At 46.4% G+C, this 16,601-nt stretch overlaps 1 protein-coding gene across 1 annotated transcript in view; it reads left to right on the top strand.

The window, feature by feature from the left end:
- Positions 1 to 3,149: 3,149 nt before the first annotated feature.
- Positions 3,150 to 16,601, top strand: part of LOC114652382 (probable E3 ubiquitin-protein ligase HERC4) — a 71,742-nt gene continuing 58,290 nt past the window's right edge. The window contains exons 1-2 of the mRNA XM_028802754.2: positions 3,150 to 3,495; positions 10,977 to 11,118. Coding sequence (XP_028658587.2) covers positions 3,180 to 3,495; positions 10,977 to 11,118 — 458 coding nt within the window. The 5' untranslated portion in view covers positions 3,150 to 3,179. The remainder of the gene's footprint in view (positions 3,496 to 10,976; positions 11,119 to 16,601) is intronic.

The raw sequence follows: 16,601 nt of genomic DNA, 5'->3' as shown, positions 1-16,601 counted from the left end.
AACCCACACTCAATGGCGTGAAAACAATAAAGAAAAACAAGTGTCACTTAGCTAAGTGGCCTCTGTGTGCTCACCTGTGTTGTTGGCTTCCTTAAACTTGGAGCACCGCTCTCCTTCCGGGCAGTCTTCCCTTTGAAAGCTCAAGGACCGGACGTGGTGGGGTTTCTCAAGAGTGTGGCAATTTATCTTCTTCTTCTTTCAGCTGCTCCCATTAGGGATTGCCACAGTGGATCATCTTCTTCCATATCTTTATGTCCTTGTTATCTTGTTCTGTTACACCCATCACCTGCATGTCCTCTCTCACCACATCCATAAACCTTCTCTTAGGCCTTCCTCTTCTCCCCTTCCCTGGCAGCTCTATCCTTAGCACCCTTCTCCCAATATGCCCAGCATCTCTCCTCTGCACATGTCCAAACCAACACCATCTCGCCTCTCTGACTTTGTCTCCCAACCGTCCCACCTGAGCTGACCCTCTAATGTCCTCATTTCTAATCCTGTCCATCCTCGTCACACCCAATGCAAATCTTAACATCTTTAACTCTGTCACCTCCAGCTCTGTCTCCTGTGCCACCGTCTCCAGCCCATATAACATAGCTGGTCTCACTACCATCCTGTAGCTCTTGCCTTTCACTCTTGCGGATACCCATCTGTCACCAATCACTCCTGACACTCTTCTCCACCCATTCCACCCTGCCTGCACTCTCTTCTTCTCTTCTCTTCCACAATCCCCATTACTCTGTACTGTTGATCCCAAGTATTTAAACTCCTCCACCTTCATCAACTCTACTCCCCTCATCCTCACCATTCCACTGACCTCCCTCTCATTCACACACATGTATTCTGTCCTGGTGGTCCTACTGACCTTCATTCCTCTCCTCCCATATCTCCACCTCTCCAGATTCTCCTCAACCTGCAGATCACAATGTCATCAGCAGACATCACAGTCCACGGGGACTCCTGTCTAATCTCGTCTGTCAACCTGTCCATCACCATTGCCAATAAGAAAGGGCTCAGAGCCGATCCCTGATGTAATCCCACCTCCGTCACTCCTACCACAGACCTCACCACAGTCACACTTCCCTCGTACATATCCTGTACAACTCTTACGTACTTCTCTTCCACTCCCGACTTCCTCATACAATACCACAGCTCCTCTCGAGGCACCCTGTCATATTCTTTCTCAGGTCCACCTCCTTCTGGCCTTCTCTCTACTTCTCCATCAACACCCTCAGAGCAAACATCACATCTGTGGTGCTCTTTCTTGGCATGAAGCCATCCTGCTGCTCACTGATCATCACCTCACTTCTTAACTGATCTTCCACTACTCTTTCCCATAACTTCATGCTGTGGCTCATCAATTTTATCCCCCTGTAGTTACTACAGTCTTGCACATCCCCCTTATTCTTAAATATCGGCCCACCAGTACACTTCTTCTCCTCTCCTCAGGCATCCTCTCACTTTCCAAGATTCCATTAAACAATCTGGTTCAAAACTCCACTGCCATCTCTCCTAAACACCTCCATGCTTCCATAGGTATGTCATCTGGACCAACGGCCTTCGTGGCAATTTATATGAAGTGTCACAAACTTGACACAGAGTCATAGAAAGGTTTGGGGCAGCCACCCGTATAATTGAGTTCCTGGCTGAATGAATACGGCACTGATGTGCACACAACCGACTCCAAAACAGAACTGAGGGAATAGGGAAAAGGTGCAGGCTTTTAAAGGGGAAGACAGGAAGTGAGATCATAGGGGTTGGGCTCAGGAAGGTCTTCAGCCATTGGTTCAAGCCCGGACGTGACATCACAGGGGCCGGAGCACTTAAGGTCTCCCCCCCTAGGCTCGGTCCCGGAAGTGACGTCAAGACGGCCAGGTGGAATCTCCCGTGGATGATCTACAGGAAAGGGAGAAAAAGAGTCAGTGCACTCCGCCACATCCCAGCATGCCTCAGAACTGCCCTTACTCAAGCCCTTTAGCTGCCTAACCATGCGCACATGTGTGACAGAAGGTAAATCAAAAAATAAAGGCAATTTGAAAATGATGCACTCACCACAGCAGATAGAAGCTGATGCAATACAACACATTCACAATGGCTTATGGGTAGTCCAAACTCTCACACTGCACCTTCAAATGAACATGGCCGATCCGCTGCAGGATTGCTCCATTGTAGAACAAAGAGCCGTCGTGAGATTTCTTTGGTCAGAGGGAGTGAAACCTGGTGAAATCTACTAAAAGATGTTGGCTTGTGCAGATCAGTAAGCTGTCGGGGTCCCCATCTTGTTCAAACTTTATGGTACCCCCCAGGGCCACCCATCTTCACAGCATCATAGACCCCCGGGCAAAGTAGTGTGCTGGGGCCCCTGTTTTGATGGCAAAACTGAAACACACATATCCATCAGAAACATTGTGGGCCCCTATGCTCCTGGGTGCCCCGGCCAGTGCCCATACATTACGATGGCCCTGGGTACTCCCAAGTCAGCAGGCTGTATGGCATGTGCAGGTCTATAACTGATATCCAAATGTGCAGAACATTGGACAACGTAATCCATCGGTCTTCTTTGATCAAGGCATTCGGCACATATATGTGACTGTATAGACAGACAGACTGTCATTGTCCATCCCGCTATATCCTAACTGCAGGGTCACGGGGGTCTGCTGGAGCTAATCCCAGCCAACACAGGGCGCAGGGCAGGAAACAAACCCCGGGCAGGGCGCCAGCCCACCACAGGGCACACACACGCACACCAGGGCAATTTAGGATCGCCAATGCACCTAACCTGCATGTCTTTGGACTGTGGGAGTAAACCCACGCAGACACGGGGAGAACATGCAAACTTCACCGAGGTCTCCTTACTGCGAGGCAGCAGCGCTACCACTGTGCCACCCTAACTATATATATAAACTCAATAATTTTTTTCTCATTCTTCATCCTATAAATGTGCTATATAAATAAATATTGTTGTTGTCACAGGAGAGGTGATGCGACTGTTCTAAAAGAGCGACCGTTTTCCTCGTGTTTAGTTCTGTGCACTGGGTGTTAATACGTGAAATAAAAGACAGAGTGGACGTTAGTGTGACAAAAGGCAGCACGAAGCAGTGCGCGTCTGCTTTACTGCACGTATCGCAGCGTCTGAATGGCTGTCGGCGTTCTTACAGGACGCGCTCATTGGCTGTGACGTCATGCAGCCGCAGCCGCAGCCGCAGCCGCAGCGCCCAGGCACGCAGTCAGTCAGTCAAGTGCGTGTCTCAGCAAAGAGCGGAGTGCAGTGGAGCAGCGGCGTCATGTACTGCTTTGGGAGAACTTCGTGGGAGGACTTCGCTCTAACACCCAGACCAGTGACCAATCAGGAGAACATTTCCAATCCGTTTTTCTCCCAGAAAAAGATCGCCGGACTCGCGTGTCGAGACGGAGCAGTTGTGTTCGTTCATGAGCACGGGAGCGGCGAGCTGTGGATTGAGGAAGATGCGGAGGGGCAGGCGATACAAGGCAAACTGAGTAAGTAAGGAGCCGTTTTTTTGTGGCGGGTGAATGGTCCTTGGTGTCATTTTTAAATTTCGTGAAGACAGACGGACATTCCTGAGTAAAGCAGACGATCACTCTTTCATCCTTCAAATGAGTTGTCACGACTGTTGTGTAAAGTCTGCAAAACTGAATTTGCTCTGTTTTAGTGTTACTGAATTAGTGTTTTTACGTACGTATAGAAAAGGTGTCGTTTGCCTCATAGGCTGTTAATTTATTACAGCGGTCAGAGTCTTCGCTCCGTGACGATAAACCGAACTGAATTGGAGCAAACAGTGCTAGCGGCTCTCGCGGGCGCATGCGCGTTACTCGCTGCTTTCGGTTCTCGTCCAAACTCCAGGATTTCACTTTCGTTTCTTTCGCCGCAGCCCGTGCAGCGACTCGGATGCTTTTAAGTTGATCCTTTCGCGAAGTTGCCTCATTGAGATGCCGGTTACCTACAGGGCGTCACATGGCGCCTCAGAATGAAGTGGCTGTCAAAGTGTGATTCGGAAGGTGACAGTCATCAGTCAGAGCAAAGTGACTTTTAAATCGCACGGGCACTTTAGTTAGTCAAATACTTAGGTGCTTATTTAAAAAGAAATCCTGAATGACCTGACGCTCAAAAGGGTTTCTGAATGGGGACCAGTATTAGTCCCAGGTAGTCCTATGCCCATCCACATTTCTTATTGGCTCACCCAGTTTTGTCGTTTATCTTGTATAATTATAAATGTAAATTCGCCTTTACTACATGCATGCATTTTGATACAGACCTCAATTGATTCAAACGTTAATTAATTATAAACCTACACAACAAAACTGCCAGTGTTACTTTATCACTATTAGGGCCCTTCACACTTGAGCCTTGTACATATTGTCACAGACACCAAGCATGGACTGGCATCCCAGCCAGGATGATTTAAGGTTCCTTACCCAGCTGGGAGGCCACTTTAATGGAACCATGGAAGGAGACCACCACCCGGAACCATTTGCTCCCCCAGTCCGACAGGTGGCAGCAGCTCTCTGATGGGGCTCCCATATGCACTCCCACAGGGCTTCATGGGAATTGGAGTTCCAATGGGCAGCCCTACTGAGTCTTATGGGAGCCACCAGAGGGAGCTGTGGAGAGGAGGCTTCCTCCTTTTCGGCAGGTTCCACCTGACCTGGAAGTGCAATCCGGTGACACAGGAAGTACTCCTGGGTGCGGCATAAAGGAAGCCACTCCTCCTCACCCAGGGAGTTGGAAGAGCATGAAGTTCAACTGGAGGAGAGGAAGGTGAGGAAAGACAAAGAAACGGGGAAGACGAGTATTGTTTGTATTTTGTGCATTGTGTAGCATTTGAGAGAAGCCCAAGTGAGGTATTAATGGAAAGTGAAATCTTCATTTGGACCCTGGACCTGTATTAGTGTTGTGTTTGGGGCTCAGTGGCGCCCCCATCTGGTCACGATATCCAGTATTTGTTAGACGTTTCTCAAGTTTTTAATTACTTCTCACCAACATTTTCCAGGTTTTTCTGGATGATTTGCTAGGTGTTTTTCAAGCATTTCCCCAGCATTTTCAAAGAAGCGTTTTACTGCAAAAATATGATTGACATCATCTCGTATACAGCACATCCGGAAAGTATTCCCAGCGCTTCATCACTTTTTCCACATTTTGTTATGTGACAGCCTTATTCCAAAATGGATTCAATTCATTTTTTTCCCCTCAGAATTCTGCACACAACACCCCATAATGACAACGTGAAAAAAGTTTACTTGAGATTTTTGCAAATTTATTAAAAATAATAAAACTGAGAAATCCCATGTCCATAAGTATTCACAGCCTTTGCTCAATACTTTGTCGATGCCCCTTTGGCAGCAATTCCAGCCTCAAGTCTTGTTGAATATGATGCCACAAGCTTGGCACACCTGTCCTTGGCCAGTTTGGCCCATTCCTCTTTGCAGCACCTCTCAAGCTCCATCAGGTTGGATGGGAAGCGTCGGTGCACAGCCATTTTAAGATCTCTCCAGAGATGTTCAATCGGATTCAAGTCTGGGCTCTGGCTGGGCCACTCAAGGACATTCATAGAGTTGTCCTGAAGCCACTCCTTTGATATCTTGGCTGTGTGCTTAGGGTCGTTGTCCTGCTGAAAGATGAACCGTCGCCCCAGTCTGAGGTCAAGAGCGCTCTGGAGCAGGTTTTCATCCAGGATGTCTCTGTACATTGCTGCAGTCATCTTTCCCTTTATCCTGACTAGTCTCCCAGTTCCCCACAGCATGATGCTGCCACCACCATGCTTCACTGTAGGGATGGTATTGACCTGGTGATGAGCGGTGCCAGGTTTCCTCCAAACATGACGCCTGGCATTCACACCAAAGAGTTCAATCTTTGTCTCATCAGACCAGAGAATTTTCTTTCTCATGGTCTGAGAGTCCTTCAGGTGCCTTTTGGCAAACTCCAGGTGGGCTGCCATGTGCCTTTTACTAAGGAGTGGCTTCCATCTGGCCACTCTACCATACAGGCCTGATTGGTGGATTGCTGCAGAGATGGTTGTCCTTCTGGAAGGTTCTCCTCTCTCCACAGAGGACCTCTGGAGCTCTGACAGAGTGACCATCGGGTTCTTGGTCACCTCCCTGACTAAGGCCCTTCTCCCCCGATCGCTCAGTTTAGATGGCCGGCCAGCTCTAGGAAGAGTCCTGGTGGTTTCGAACTTCTTCCACTTACGGATGATGGAGGCCACTGTGCTCATTGGAACCTTCAAAGCAGCAGAAATGTTTCTGTAACCTTCCCCAGATTTCTGCCTGGAGACAATCCTGGCTCAGAGGTCTACAGACAATTCCTTTGACTTCATGCTTGGTTTGTGTTCTGACATGAACTGTCAACTGTGAGACCTTCTATAGACAGGTGTGTGCCTTTCCAAATCAGGTCCAGTCAACTGAATTTACCACAAGGTGGACTCCAATGAAGCTGCAGAAACATCTCAAGGATGATCAGGGGAAACAGGAGGCACCTGAGCTCAATTTGGAGCTTCATGGCAAAGGCTGTGAATACTTATGGACATGTGCTTTATCAGTTTTTTTTATTTTTAATAAATTTGCAAAAACCTCAAGTAAACTTTTTTCACGTTGTCATTATGGGGTGTTGTGTGTAGAATTCTGAGGAAAAAAATGAATTTAATCCATTTTGGAATAAGGCTGTAACATAACAAAATGTGGAAAAAGTGATGAAGCGCTGGGAATACTTTCCGGATGCACTGTAGATATTTCTCTTGTGGTTTGTCCTGCTTCCACTTCAAAACCGGTCTCGCCCACACGCAGCCGACACAGCATTTCTCGATTCCTATTCGTCCTCTTCCATGTCATGCACTATACTGGCCTGCTGAGCGTAATCCATCCAACAAGTACTCGAGGTGCTGCCACAACGATAAAGTAGCTTTATCACCTTTGCGGGAGCCACCTGTGTCTTTACAACAGCTTCTTACACAGCAAACATCAGAAGCTAAAAATGATCGTGAACACATTCGAGAATACAACTCTTCTCTAGTGTTTGCTTCCATGGGTGCAGAGATAACTCAACCTCCTGGCCATGGACCATACTGTTTTAAAATACAATAGCAAATTGATCACCAAATCTCTCCACTATACGCTAACACTTCCACCTCTCCAGGATATGGACAGTTGTATGTTTTTGACACAGTGCAAGCTACTGAAGTACGCATACAAAATAAAGCAAACTCTGTATGCAGCAAAAATGTTCTTCTCCAGCTAGATTCCATGCTCAGAACCATCAACCACTTCGCTAAATCATACAAACACATGCATGAAATCGCTCAGTCCAACCCAACAGCATCTGTACGATTGGTTTTCAAGGAAAACTCTAGGCAGGGTTTATGATGATACAATGTCCCGACATTGCAGTGACATTCTCCAGCAGCAGCATACTGATAATAACAATATTAAATTAAAGAGTGATAACAATGCAGGTATACAGACAGACAGTAACTTTGTATAATGTTAACGTTTACCCCCCCGGGTGGAACTGAAGAGTCACATAGTGTGATGGAGGAACGATCTCCTCAGTCTGTCAGTGGAGCAGGACGGTGACAGCAGTCTGTTGCTGAAGCTGCTCCTCTGTCTGGAGATGATCCTGTTCAGTGGATTCTCCATGATTGACAGGAGTCTGCTCAGCGCCCGTCGCTCTGCCACGGATGTCAAACTGTCCAGCTCCGTGCCTACAATAGAGCCTGCCTTCCTCACCAGTTTGTCCAGGCATGAGGCGTCTTTGTTCTTTATGCTGTCTCCCCAGCACACCACCGCATAGAAGAGGGCGCTCGCCACAACCGTCTGATAGAACATCTGCAGCATCTTATTGCAGATGTTGAAGGATGCTAGCCTTCAAATGTTCACATATTAGCAGCATTTTCAAAGCTCCAAGAAGAAAACTTATACGCATCCCCTGAAATGTCCTTTGTCGAGCTAAAGTGCTACAAGAAGCCACACAAACCAATAAAATATCGAGCCGATAGACTGTGAGGTGAATGTTGTCACCAGAATGTCCTCTGTGACATTAGAGCGTTTGATCCTGGCTGTCACCGTCCTGAAGGGCGTCACAGGTGAACATGTGACACGAGAGGACAATTCTGGACTCCCCTGAAGCAGGCGGAATTCTGACACAGGGGTGTCGATAAGCACATAAGCAGTAATATGTGCAACAAAATAAAATAATAAAATCAAATAATTGCCTGCTTCTGTCGGTAGTCCGGTGACAGCCGGTGAGGATACGGTCATCGTGTGAATGGTGGTAATCAACTCGAAAGAAATGTGTTCACATCCACTGAATCCCACACATGCTGAGGGGCAAATTTAATCTGCCCAGTTTACGGTCACTGGGCGGAGTGGTGGCTCTGAGGCTAGAGATCTGCACTGGCAATCGGAAGGTCGTCGGTTCGAATCCCCGAAATGCCAATAGGGACTCTGCTCTGTTGTGCCCCTGAGCAAGGAAGGCCCTTAATCTGCAATTGCTGAGCGCTTTGAGTAGTGAGAAAAGCACTATATAAATGCAAAGAATAATTATTATTATTTCTGGGAGTCTGTGACGTAAGGGATGGAAGGATCCCACCTGGTGGGTGGGCCGGTGTGTCAGTCATTTTCAGGGCTCGGTCGCTCAGCCAATCACAAAACAGAGCGCTGTGTGCAAACCTATTAACAACGTGTCAGTTTGCCGTTAATCCAGTGTGGTCATTGGAAGAACTGCAGGTTCACACAAGAGGAAATATTGGGGCGCCCCCCCATTTAAATAAATACACGCCTGATGGAGCGAAATGAACAAACAAAAGTTGGGGGGGCCTGTAGAGGGATGTTCCTCTCAACTTTCAAACCGGGAAGGAACTCCGTGCTGCGGCAGATTCTCGTATTCAATGACGCCACCTTACCGGGAACCATGGGATATGTAGCGGGGAAACCAGACGGGGCGGAGTCAGCTGGCCTCACTGGGTGTCTGTGCAGGGAGAAGCAGAGGATGAAGGTTAGCAGCAGCGCCCTCTGTCGCCCCGGGGTGGACATGCGTACCTCAGATGATCCACAGAGGCACATGTGTGACAGCAGTTATTTGTTAAAGAAATTCTGAAGCCGTGTGATCTGCTGCTGTGCCCGGGGGGCTTGGATTGGGGACAGATGTTATTTACGTCACGAATGACTAAATGTATTTTCTTAATTGAGAAGTAGCACTGACACATTTTAGGTATTCAGTGTTTAAACAGGTGTGAAAGCCAGCCCGACCACAGACAGACAGACACCGTCTTCAGTCCACCACACACGATTTATTTATAAAGTTCACCACACAGTCCCGCACCATTCACCCTCACACGGGCCTTTTAACGTCCGTGGGCCGCCTTTCTTCCTCTCACTGGAGCTTCGTCCTCCTCCAGCTCCCGACTCTCACTCCCCGACTGTAGGATGGCGGCCCCTTTTATAATCACCCAGATGTGCTCCAGGTGCTTCCTGACCTTCTTTTGGCGGCACTTCCTGGTGTGGTGGAAGTGCCGCATGAGCATCCGGAAGCACTCCGGGCGTCCCGGGAAGGTCCTTCCTCCATTTTCCCAGGTGTGGCGGAAGTGCAGATCTCCCGGACTTTATGAGGCTTGCGGTAGCCACGGGTTTGAGCCTCCCTGCTCCTTCCCTGTGGTCCCCTTACTATCCAGGGCGGTTGCCCCCTCATGGCCCGGGGGCCGTATAGATTGCCTCCCGGTCCTTCCAGGCGTCCCAGCTGTGTCTGGCCCCCAGCCTCCTGCCACACAGGTAATAATAGTCGGTTCAATACGCTTAATAATCCGATTGATCCGGAAATGGCTGATGGGCACATGCCAAGCACGTGCGGAGTTCTAAGGGAGAGCTCACTACTAAGCGTTAAGCTCATTCAGACTAAATGTGCATCAGTAACGTTTTTCACTTGATTGCAAGCTACGTGCCTTAATCTGTCCCTCGATGGCCATCACTTGAAGACCGATGCACGCACGTGCTGAATGACACGGGTATTTTTTATTTCTTTTCTACTTTCAATGAGCTTTTTGATCCAGGAAGAGGCATTGACGTCCCGTAAAAAAACGCTTCCAAGATGCCCTTTTGTTTTCTGATACCCTCTGTGACAGGCGGTTGGCGTCCTTACCCAGCCGGGACGCCCCTGCACAATATACTCAGGGGGAGCAGCCATGGACATTGCAATACCTCCCCCTGGACTCTAGATGGGCGCCTCCCTGGGGTGGAGCAGTGCATCCTGGGAATTGGAATTGGGTGCAGCCCTGTTGGGTCCCGCAGGCACCGCCAGGGGGCACTGTGTTTGGGACTCCTGAGCCCGTATGGGCAACATGTTCATCACAGCCGGACGTCAGGGATCAAGCACCTTGGAGCAGTTCTGGTTGAACCATAAAATGAGCCAGCGACCAGCACTCAGGGGCCAGAGTCGGGTGGGAGGAGGACAAAGCTTGGTGAGGAGGAGGAGTGGTGGGGGACGAAGAAGAGAGTGTGCTGTTTATATTAAGTGCCTGTGGGACTGTGTTGTGGCTGGGGGGGTTCACGGGGAAGACGTGCCCTCCAGATGAAGAAAAATAAAAGTTTATTTAATTTTACACGTGCCTCTCGTGTCCAATCTGTGTCGGGTCAGGCGCTATATAGCACTATTCTTACACCTCTTTAATGAGCGTCACTATTGATTTCATCAGAACAAATGTTTGGCCGAAAACACCAGGAGACTGCTGCTGAAACGCTCCGGTGTGAGAGGTGCCAGTGAAAACGACGAGGAGTGACTGCTGAAGAGGTTAGGTGTGAATGGGCTCTGACTGTGCGTTTATTTAACTCGTATTTGGGAAGCGCCTGCACGGATAGCAGTTTTACGTTGCACGTCTACCTAACTAAGGCCTAGAAAAAGACGATGAGATGGTCCACCTTTTTTTGTCATCCTCTAACTCATCGTGTTGTTTTGTTGTGTATTTTTTTTTTTTCAGTGGAAATGAAATTACCAAAAGACAACAAAATCAAAGCTGTGGACTGTGGGAAATCGAGCCTCTTAGTGCTTTCTGACACAGGAAAATTGTACAAATGGATCGTTCCAAAATACAGAAATCTACCCAAGGCTGTCAACCCAAGGTAAGAGCAGAAGTACTAATAATAATCAAAAACACGGAGCCGCCATGCTGTCCATCAGTCAGTCCGTCTTGGTTGTCTGTTGTGCTGCTAACAACATGCGAGACGTGACGGCAGTGGAGAGGGACGGCGAGCCACTGATACGGAGTGCTTGTCCCACACCCTAGCCCTCATGCATCAAAGACGGTTAGAGGAAAGTCTCTGGTCTCTGTCATGAACTGGGGATCCCTCAGCAGATGGAGTCTCAACGTAGACCTCAAAATGCCCAGTAGAGGGGGGTAAACCGTCACAAAAAGCACAAATGTGGAATCTTTATGAATGAAAGGTTTATCTTAATACATAATTCGCCAGTCTCCTCACTCACTCACTCACTCACTCACGTCCGTCCAAAGCTGAATGCACAGTCGCCTTCTGCGCAGCTGCCCGAAAAACCTTATGAGACCGACATCGCGGCAGGCGGGGGATTTACGGCCGCGAAAATTCAAAGAGAAAGGCGACTTCGATTAAAGCTCTAGAGGCCTGAAAGGCGATTTCGACCACAGCTCCAGGCCTAATTACGCATTCATTCAATACACCTTTATCAGGTTTGTGGTGCTTATACTTATTACTATTCCACTCGTGCCCGTTTCATCTTACGTTGTCGAAACGGGTTCTTTGTCTAGTTACAAACAAAGCTCTGAAACAAGAAGCTCCAAGGAGTATAAAGGACACTGAAGGCAATGCCATCACAGTAAGCCATCCCAGCAGCAAACAAACAAGGGTCCCAGAATGAAATCCAAGAGGTAAAGTCGCGGAATGTCAGAAATGATCAGAAATATCAAAAAACACAGGAGAAGCCACCAAGCCCGAAAGCGCATTCAGTGCACTGCAAGGGTCCGTGTGTTTTCCTCAGCCTTTATAGGGCGGGAGGGCAGTCCTTTAACGATGATGGGCAGATGGCCCCGCCTCTGGGGTGGGGGACCCTCCCACAAAGCACATGGTGCATAGAAGAAGGTACGTAGTGTGGACACCAGAGGGCACTGTCGCTCCTCACACCCAACACAACAGACACAAGTTAAAAGCACAAAGAGCTCGCGTATTTTTGTAAACTCTTCCCACCACCACAGCCCCAAGTGAATAGCGATACAGCACACAACGACCATTTCTCTCCGCCTCCTTCTCCTCCGCTCCCCTTCCACCTGACTCTGGCTCCCTTCTGTGAGGTGGACAACCCGGAAGTGCTTCTTCTCTTCCATCCAAGCACTTCCAGGTTAGACGACAACGTCATGCCCCATGTCTCCTCCATAACACCCACAATGGCAGCACCCACGGTACCCAGCAGGGCTGAGATATGGAAGTCCAAGTCCCATGGTGCCCTGTGGGAATCTGGAGCACCGTTGTTAAGAGGCTGAACTCTGAATGCTGCAGAGTCTGCCTTTTCCTATGAAGCGCCTCACTTGGACACCTGGCATGTTCTTCATCTGTTCTGGTAATTTCATTGATTAGCTCTGACACCTTCTTGGTTTCCAATTTATTTCTGTGGGAAAGATATGAGATAATCTGTCCTCTGAAGAAGGCCTTCAGGGTTTCCCAAAGTTTTCCTGCAGAGACAACAACAACAACATTTATTTCTGTCACACGTTTTCATACAAATATTGTTGCTCAAAGTGCTTTACATGATGAAGAAAGAGAAAATAAATAATTAAAATTAGGGAACATTAATTAACATAGAATAAAATTAAGGTTCCAATGGCCAGGAAGGACAGAAAAAACAAGAAAATAAAATCTGCAGGGGTCCACGAGACCACCCAGCCCCTTCTAGGCATTCTATCTAACATCAATGACCTCAATCAGTCCTCATGGTATTCAGGGTTCTCATGGAAGGACTTGATGATGATGGTCATGTGGACTTCTGGCCTTAAATCCATCAATCCAAGACCTCGGAGGACGTATTTGTCTCTGAACAAAAATTGATTTGTTTGGATATCAATTCTGTACAGTTCTCGTCTGCTAATAAATGTGGTGGGTTAAGACGCCATCTGCGAGATGACTATTTGGGGCATAGTGACGTGAGCTCCAAAATCAAGGGGGCGTGGTCAGAAATAACAATAACGTCGCACTTACAAGATGTAATCGTAGGCAAGAAGTTGTTATCTACAAAGAAATAATCAGTTGGGCACCGTTGTAAACCAGGGGAGCTGCCATCTAGCATTTTAGGGGAGGCAGTGCCCTAAAGGAGCCACCTTCCCCTGTCCTTCCATCTTTTGGGCTGCTGTCCGTCCCTTACAGTAGACTTGAGGAAGGCCGTTAACCTGAAAGTGGCCCCGGGGCGCTGCACAATGGCAGACCCTGCTCTCTGACCCACAAAAGTTATGAGAATTAACAATTACCCCTCGAGGATTAATACAGTGTACCAGATACCAAAATAAAGAAACTATATGATCACTAACGTATAAAAATGAGCAAAAAAGACATCTAAACCCTGGGGGTCCCTGGCTGAAACATAACCGTCTCACGGGGTCACCTTAATGTTCTACTCAGGGTAGGAATGGCTCCAGCTCCAGCTATTCTGAACTGCATGAAGGGGTCCTGTTAACAGCCATTCACCAAGTCACCAGCCATGAGGCTCTAGCAGACTCAGCTTCTAGTGTGGATGGTGAGGGGCCGTTAAGGACAGTGTGGACGTGTACTGAAAGTGGGTTCTTTTGGTGGGCCGAGCACTGGTGGACCAGTAATAGCCTCACAGTTTTCTCCTTTAAAGTAGCGTGACATGGCGACTGTGTGCTCCATGGTTTGTGTGCTTATTAAGGTCACACCTGTTATGGTTTTGGTGGAGCTCCGTTGTTGGTCGTGCTTCGTTTCATTTCTGAATTTTGCACCTCGTACTGTAAAGAGATGAATCAAAAGACAACATAAAGGGTTGGGGACCCGCTCTGGATGTCACCGAGAGAACATCATAGCAGCAGCAGTGTCACACTCACCAAGGTGCGGGTTTACAGCAAAGCCCTCCTGTGCAAATCGGTGACAATGAGAACTGCGAAGAGCCTTCAGCCCACCCAGTCCAGCGCCGGCCAGTGTGTTCCTGCTTGTACTGAATTGAGAGTTTCAGTTTAATGGGGGGCTAAACACTGGCATGTAGAAGTCTTATCTGTGCCTATAAGTTGAAAATGTGCCTGGAGGAACTCTCTTTAAACCTTACTATGTTTGAAATTAAAATTAAAAAGAATGACTTAATTAAATTATTTAAATGACTTAATTAAGTAATTGATACAAACAACCTGCAAAATATTTTACCATATGTTATCATATATATGTATATTATATTTTATATATACATATTACCAATTAAGTAAAACCAGTTAATTAATTAATTGATACAAACAATCTGCAAAATATTTTACCATATATTACCATGTATATATTGCATATTATATATATATATATATATATCTTACCAATTTTTTCTCTTTGCTATATATATCTATACATATTAATAAAAGGCAAAGCCCTCACTGACTCACTGACTCACTGACTGACTGACTGACTGACTGACTGACTCACTCATCACTAATTCTCGAACTTCCCGTGTAGGTGGAAGGCTGAAATTTGGCAGGCTCATTCCTTACAGCTTACTTACAAAAGTTAGGCAGGTTTCATTTCGAAATTCTATGCGTAATGGTCATAACTGGAACATATTTTTTGTCCATATACTCTAATGGAGGAGGCAGAGTCACGTATCGCATCATCACGCCTCCTACGCAATCACGTGAACTAAAAACAAGGAAGAGATTTACAGCACAAGTCAAACGCGGGAATGAAGGTAAATGACGTTAATTTTTGACTGTCTTTTAATACTGTGTAAGCATACATATTAACACATGTGTAATTAAACGTGTGCATTTACGGGGTGATTTCTCAGGCTTAAAAGCTCGCCTTTTATCAAACGCGGGAACAAAGGTAACTGACGTTGTTCACTGTCTTTTAATACTGTGTAACCATACATATTAACACATGTGCAATTAAACGTGTGCATTTACGGGGTGATTTCTCAGGCTTAAAAGCTCGCCTTTTACTAAAAAGGTAAATGCAGAACTATTTTCAATCATTCTATGATCTGCTTCTCACAACTGAAGGCACCGTGGCTGATGTTACGTCACTTGCTGTCCAACCATAAGCGTTACCTGGTAGGTAACCGGACACTCTCTTCACTCCCTTTCGGGAATCGAACCTCTGAGGTTTTCTTTTGTTCTTAATTTTGTTCTTAATTAAAATTTAAAAGCAATACTTCACCGCTGCTAAGCCCCTCTAGCGCTGACGTCCCAGGTTCGATTACCGTAAGCAAGTGCAGTGAGTGTGTAATTACATTCACGGCATTCGTAGTCTGATTCACAATCTGATTGTATGGGTGGTTACCTACCAGGTAACGCTTATACTTGGCCACCAAGTCAGGTCGAAGTGATCACTCGAATAAAGGCAGCTTCACAAAAAAACAGATCCTTAACAAACTGTTATTAGTATATTTTCCCTCAATTTAAAAACGTTTTATTTTCTTCTTAATAAAAATTTAAAATCGGTACTTCGCCGGTGCGAAGCGCGTGGATTTGACCGACTGACACATACAGACATATTCATGAGTGCAGGTACTTCGGAAAGAAAGCACCGTGTAAACCTAAAGTTTAAATTAAGTTCATAGACCTACAAAAGGTTGCCATTCATTTGAGGCAAGATTGCTTTTCTTCTGTACAACTATACGTTGCATTCTCAAGAGTGTGCTTGCACGGCTTCGGATATAGATATATATATATATATATGTATGTCTATATATGAATATGTAAGCTTATAAGTACTTCTCTTTAAGAAAGGAAGATGTAATGATTGTCCTGCGGTGGGTTGGCACCCTGCCCGGGATTGGTTCCTGCCTTGTGCCCTGTGTTGGCTGGGATTGGCTCCAGCAGACCCCCGTGACCCTGTGTTTGGATTCAGCGGGTTGGAAAATGGATGGATGGAGATGTAATGATACTTGATTTAAACGATTCCATGTCTTCCTGGGTTTGCGTAGCTTATTGTCAATATCTTTACACCTGTTTTTAACACTTATTTACTGAAACGGGCTTTCACGAAAAAAGTTAGGGCTTTGCTACAGGATACACCCTCCACAAGTTAAGCAAGTAAAAATAAAATATATATTTCTGTTTTATTTAAACCTTTTAAGTTCGTATGCATAGCCCCATTTGGCTGTTTAATTTTTTTTTTTTCTTTCTTCAGTAATATTTAATCTCCTTAAAGAAAAAGAACATATCCATTTTACTTTTTTTGTATCTCTTTAGTAATATTTTACTGTAAAAGGATAACTAGTATTTAAACCTTTTATGTTACTTTATACATTTATTTTACACAATGTTGAAAAATTAATAAGAAAGCTACATATTTTGGCAGCTGCTGCTTTAATTTTCAATGAAATGAAAAAAGCTCTCCAAGAGAAAACGTCAATGAAGAAGAAACAGTTT

The sequence above is a fragment of the Erpetoichthys calabaricus genome, chromosome 5 (genome assembly GCF_900747795.2).
Source record: "Erpetoichthys calabaricus chromosome 5, fErpCal1.3, whole genome shotgun sequence".
Classification (NCBI taxonomy): domain Eukaryota; kingdom Metazoa; phylum Chordata; class Cladistia; order Polypteriformes; family Polypteridae; genus Erpetoichthys; species Erpetoichthys calabaricus.
Note: the sequence above shows the minus strand (reverse complement) of the source record. Positions and strands in the feature narration are given on the sequence as shown.